This window comes from Adiantum capillus-veneris, chromosome 5 (genome assembly GCF_014529385.1).
Source record: "Adiantum capillus-veneris isolate H3 chromosome 5, ASM1452938v2, whole genome shotgun sequence".
Taxonomy (NCBI): domain Eukaryota; kingdom Viridiplantae; phylum Streptophyta; class Polypodiopsida; order Polypodiales; family Pteridaceae; genus Adiantum; species Adiantum capillus-veneris.
In genome coordinates, this window is record NC_140935.1 from 16,251,475 (window position 1) to 16,257,474 (window position 6,000).

Here is a 6,000-nt window from a genome sequence, read left to right on the forward strand (position 1 = left end):
GGTGCGACACAGTCCCGCATGCTATCTGCTTACACTTTGAGTGTCCACAAGTGCAACAATAGAGGCAACCACCATGCTGGTCTTAGCTACATGAGATGGTCTAGCTAGGTCTGACACGAGGACCAACAGATTGGATGAGCAAGGTACATGGAGTATATTATGAGAGGCTTCACTTATAGGTCGCACATATCTATAAAGGCATTTCAATATGTTGTAAACGTCAACATAGCAAGCTTTGGCATGCACATTCTTTAGAAGAATGACTAATTTAAAGCACACAGCAATTTGATGTCGTATCTTTGTCTTTGGGAAGCCAAAAGAGACACGAATTGTGTACGTTGAGCCTCTGAAGTTCCAACTTCTAAGCACTCTCTCACCTAAGGCAACCTACAATGGCAACCCAAAAGTCATCTCATGCCAAACCGTCCTTTTTTCTACATCCCTGCATGTTCAGTAGTAGGTTGAAGCTACAGCTTGAGTGTTTCTCGCACTAGCGAACAATGTTGGGCGTTCATGATTGCACAAATCAAAGAGGGTTGTAGCTGATCTGGACGGTAAAAGCACCTTCAATGCCACAAAAACATGGATAATGGCAACTATACACTTAGCTTCTCTTTTGTCTCTCTTCATCTCTACTGCCTTCTTAGCACTTGCCTGTGGCTAATTTGGTCATCTGCTATTGCTGCCAAACAACAAGCTTCATCATCATATAGGTTTTAGTAGTCTGTATTGTCAAATGATAAGGAGCTAGCGAAGCATGAAATCAAGATTCTTAAAACCAGAAGATGATGGTTGCATTGCATGCTTACGAGAAAATATAGGTGCTTGCCTTGACTCAAAATGAGTGCTCTTACAACAACCGCAGAGGAGCGTGAACCAACATCCAATCAACTGAATCCATGGAGGCACTATTTCACCTTCTTTGCAAATTAGGAATGCATGCTCGCGGTGGCAGCAACTACTCCTGTGTCACAGTCCATTGTAGATGTTTATTCGAGGGGGGCCATGCTTGAGTTGGAAAATTGTGTATGGTGTTGGTAAATTTAAAAGGAAGGAGGGAGAGAGAGAGAGAGAGAGAGAGAGAGAGAGAGAGAGAGAGAAGCTAAGTGTATTCTTTGCGGAGGCTATGAGTGATTTCTTGACAACCTAGGCGACTAGATTGCAGGGATCAGACTAAACTTGAGGGGAAAGGAGTTCTTGGATGCCAAGCTTGAGATAACACATCAGCTTACTTGCATGGCCATGGGACTCGCTTCCAACAGGAACTACCTGTGTTCAAGAGGAGATGGTAGGCCTGCCAAGGCCTAAGTGGCTTGGCTCATCATTATATCCGATGGGGATTATTCACTCTGCTTGCCAATTCGTTGCGCTCTTGAGCAATTACTGTGCGTGGTTTGCTTCCAGGGGCAGACCCTTGGAAAGAGCTTCTGATTAGCCGCTTACAGCTTTTCTCTCCAATATATGGGGACCCAAGCACCAAATAAAACACCAACTTATCCCACATGAGTGAACTTAAGAAAGTGTATGGGCGGGTCGCGTGAGCTCGTCAATCCATAAAATGGGCATGAGCAAGCGGCAAGTATGTAAAGCATCCACGTAGGTCCATTCTATGCACGCGTGCCATCTCTGCGGCGTTCGCTTGGCAAAGTTGGCCCTCTCTCCTCTCTCTGGAGCGTCTACGCAGTTTTGCCTCTCTCTCTCTCTCACACACACACACACACACTCACACACACACACATTCATCCACTTTCTCTGCTAGTGAAGTTGCTGCTCGTGTGAAGAACTCGACACAAAATCTGCCTAAATGATGGAAGTTCAGCGCCACTCTGTACAGAGCGTCAGGTATTGAAAGTGTGTGTGTGTGAGAGAGAGAGAGAGAGAGAGAGAGAGAGAGAGGGGTGTGCGTGTCATCATCATCCAAGTTGAGTGTAACGATTTGCAGGCGTTCAGATAAAATGTTTAGCCCAGAGGGGGGTGGGCTATCTGCCCCGCCAGTAAGCACTGGGCTTTCTCTCGGAGGAAATGGAAGGGACAACACAAATACAAATAGCTCCTTGCCAAACACAGGAACTTATGTTTCTCCTGTGACAAGCTTGCGTACTCCATTACCAAACACCACAGTAGCTGGAGGCTACGAAATGCTACCGCCCCCAATGGGTGCACCAGTAATTATGGCCACCACTAACCAGGATATTCCTGCACCACGTGTGGTTCCTGTTGGAAATGGCGATTTTATGAGTTTGTCGCCTCCCGGTATCATTAGTGGCAATCAAGCTGTGTTTTTGTCTCCAAGTGCAGAGCTGCCCGCTTCAGTTCCTGCATGTGGGTTTGGGAGTACGCCGATGATGGCACCGAATGCGCCCTTCGAGCTTCGCCCAGGGAATGAAGTGATTGTCTCAGGGTATGCTTCGACCAATTTGTTTGGTTTTTGTGCTTGTTCAGAATTTTGATGAGGTTTGGATCTATGCCATACTTTGCACAAGGTATTAAGCAGCAGTTCAGTAATGCAGAGTTAATATTAAGACTATGATGGCGAATGAAATGTTCCATTTGTTGAGAGTGTAAATATTCAAATTAATATTGTGTTTTTATGTCTGTGCACGAGTTTTTTGTGCATTTGTGTAAAATGGTGCTCTATTTTTGGTGTTTTGAGTTTTTGAAAGACCCAAACAGTAGTTCTTTTCTGTTGTCTTCATTTGATATTGTAGAGACTTTAATCAGAGTGTGTCTAGAGGTATCCCATCTACCTTGGCGGCACCCGATAATGAGGCAGCAACAAGGAATTTAGAAGAGCAACTCCACATGGCAACAGAGCCAGACTCATTGGAAGAGTCGAAGCCAGATCATTTCAATATTGGATACAATGAGGGTGGTGAAACGCAGGTGGTTTCGGAGAGCCAATATGACAGCATGCAGCCAGGCTATCTTTCTGGTGAGACGCCACTTGGTGAGACGCAGCCAATCAATGGTCAAGATTTCGACGACATGGTAGTGCTACAGAACGACGCACTTACAGCCTCTAGTATGCCAATGTCGGATGAAAAAGGTGGTGAACCTGCTTCACTATATGGTAAGGATCACAAGAGTCACAAATGACTAGCATTCGTTCATAGCCTTTCTTCTGGTTACCAAAACCCTTTGGCTTTTCAGGGCCGCTTCAAATTGTGGACACGCCTCCCTTGGAAGCTCCTTTGGATGTCACCACCTCTGCACCTAGTGGAGTTACTGAGCTGAAGGTTTTGAGCAATCCGGACAAACATGATATGGGCCGCGCTATACCGCACATTAATAAACCTTCTTCTGGCGAGGCAGAGCCCAATTCTGCTAGTCGTGATGGACGAAATGAAAGTGTATTAGATACGGAAGGTCCCATTAATGGAGGGCAAGCACACAAGGAAGAAGGTCTTGATACTATTGACCCTCAAGTAGGTGTTTTATCACAAGGCCACTTATCAGAGGATAAAGAGAAGAAAGCAGATGCATCGGCACCGACGAATAAGAGAAATTCTGGGAATCCTCATCCTCAAAAGAAACAGGTATCCTTCTTCGCCCATACTATGTCGAGCTTTTCCTCTTCGCGATCTGCGGCAGCGTACTACATTGGGTGGTGTATGTAGAGAGTCTCCAGTCTTTTGCAATCATGGTCTTGTATGAGAACTCTCAGGGATGAATTCTGACAGTGATATGCTTTCAGGTTGTTACTGAACAAGACATCCAAGAAATTATGGGCAGGAACGTTATGAAGAAATTTGGAAGTAAGAATTACAAAGGCGAAGTTGTTGAGTATGATTCTGAGAACCAGTGGTTCAAAGTGAGTATTTTCATGTGTGTGTATGTATGTAGTACACATACATAAGTACTGCATGTATGTATGTAGGTAGACATGTATGCATTTACGTATGTATCTCTATATGTATATGTGCATGAATGTATGTAGGTATGTATGCATGCATGTGAATACCTATGTATGTATGACCCATTTATGTACGTTCGTTCCTATGTATGTCTCCTTGTATGTATGTAAGGATGTCTCTATGTAGGTAGGTAGGTACGTATGTGGGGGTGTGTGTGTGATTATGTATGTACGTATATATGTATATATGCATACACATACCATATATCTATATCTATATTTATGCATACATACCTACATATATATCTATATGTGTATACATACATATAGACACACATATATACACACACTGTGTGGCGCGCACGCGCACATATAATCATGTGAAGTATAGTGCTAAGGTGGAGTAATGTCATCCTATGTCCAGGTTGTTTATGAAGATGGAGATCAGGAAGATCTAGAGCTGGTGGAGGTGACGGAAATTCTCCTGGTAGAGAACAATATATTAGACTCCTCTACGGCAAAGAGGAAGAAGCCACCTGCAAAGGGAGGTGCTAGAAAAGTGAGGTGGGTGGGTGTGTGCACGCATTCTTGCATGCACCCAATGAATTAACTTCATCCTTCTGACCTTGAAACATTGCTTCCTCAGGAGACCGAAGACTAAAAGCCAAGACATTAGAAAGCCAAGAGGAAGACCTAAGAAGAAAGGCACAACTACACAGACAAGGGAGAAGCTGCCGCACAAAGTAAAGTCCTCCCAAGCGTCAAAGCTGAAAGGCTCAAAAAGAGGAGCTTCAACAACACTGACCACCAATGCAGGGGTGGAAACTGAACCAAACTTTCCGGCAAAGAGTAGAGGCAAAAGGAAGAGAAGCTTTGAGGCTGAAACCCAGCAGGAGATCACAAGGACAGATGCTAAACCGAAGAAAGGTAGGAAGACCCGATCGAGTACTACGAAGTCATCAATTAGGAAGAGCCCTCCGAAGAAACGTGGACGAAAACCAACCCAAAAAGGCTCTGTAAAGGCAAAGGGGACAAAGCGCCGTAGCTTGTCGAACTTACCAGCTGAACAAAACAGAGGCAAGCGCAGACATGTTGAAACTTTTGACAATCTTAAATCCTTAGTAGGCAAAACAGTAGAGAAGGACTTTGATGGAACTTTATACAAGGGAACGGTGATGGAATTTGACAGCAAATCCGAGTATTACAAGGTAAGATTATCTGGGGGTTACTCAGATGACTATGTGCTGGATTATGGATTTGCGCTAACATTTAGCGACGTTTCCAGGTGAAATATGAAGACGGTGATCAAGAGGATCTTGAGTTCGAGGAGTTGAAGGTCGTATTGGTGGATTAGGGCAGCGATGGCTCCTTGCTCCTATATAAGGGGGATGTCTTCCCAATGTGGGATGTGTACCAGGCAAATTGGAAGAAGCAATGGATGGCTTGGTTGCAACATGAATTAGGGATGTACAAAGCATAATTGAGGTAGAACATTGTAAATAGGGACAGCATGGTATTGCACCAAGGTGACGCAGGAATTTTTTGTACATGCTCCGGTAAGCATCCTTTAGGTACATGGACCGGTGATACCAAATATCCAGGGACCAGTAATTAGTGAGTTTACTGGGATTTTTTCGTTGGTGTTTCACATGTTTGATGTGCATTTTTCTTAATTCTAAGTGCATCATCTCCTGTAATGTCTTGTGTGTCGAGTATGTGATGCAAAAATAAGGCCAGTCGTGTCAGTGGGCCTTAACCTAATGGTTAAGGCGGATGTTGGGGTGCGTAAACTCCCAGGTTCAAATTTCACTAGTACCTCAAAACCAAGGCTAGTCATGAGTTACCAATCAAACCTAATTCATTGGTAGAGCTTCTTAGGTTATGTCTTTCTTTATGGTCAACTCATTAATAAGTGATTGCTATTTTTCTGACCAGGAGTCAACTGTAATGCAATGGCCGATTTGAATGTGAAATCAGGGTGGCCTAGTTGGTCCAGCCTACTTTTTAGAATGTCGAAAAGTAGAGCGACTGCATGGACACATTTCCACCTTAGGAAAACACTGAGGCAGTATCACCAGCACAAGAGGTGACCCTCAGCAGCTAAGACCTCAGCCCGAACCTCAAGACACAGCGTACTGGGTGCCCAC

General features: G+C 44.4%; 1 protein-coding gene across 2 annotated transcripts; it reads left to right on the plus strand.

The window, feature by feature from the left end:
• The first annotated feature begins 1,310 nt into the window (after positions 1–1,310).
• LOC147456930 (uncharacterized) lies at positions 1,311–5,550 on the plus strand. Of its 2 annotated transcripts, none has more exons than XM_086512006.1 (8): positions 1,311–1,842; positions 1,943–2,401; positions 2,733–3,070; positions 3,151–3,536; positions 3,695–3,811; positions 4,278–4,417; positions 4,500–5,061; positions 5,139–5,550. In XM_086512006.1, the coding sequence occupies exons 1-8, from the start codon at positions 1,805–1,807 to the stop codon at positions 5,205–5,207; spliced, it is 2,109 nt and encodes a 702-aa protein (XP_086368132.1). In that variant the 5' UTR covers positions 1,311–1,804; the 3' UTR covers positions 5,208–5,550. The 2 variants fall into 2 exon arrangements, with proteins under 2 accessions (XP_086368132.1, XP_086368131.1); XM_086512005.1 differs by having other exon boundaries at positions 1,386–1,842; positions 2,709–3,070.
• Positions 5,551–6,000: the final 450 nt, after the last annotated feature.

Excerpts from the sequence above, each read along its gene's own strand:
- LOC147456930 (XM_086512005.1), top strand. The coding sequence starts at position 1,805 with ATGATGGAAGTTCAGCGCCACTCTGTACAGAGCGTCAG. Across the intron at positions 3,812-4,277 it reads CTGAGAACCAGTGGTTCAAA|GTTGTTTATGAAGATGGAGA; the intron begins GTGAGTATTTTC and ends TCCTATGTCCAG. Across the intron at positions 5,062-5,138 it reads GCAAATCCGAGTATTACAAG|GTGAAATATGAAGACGGTGA; the intron begins GTAAGATTATCT and ends CGACGTTTCCAG.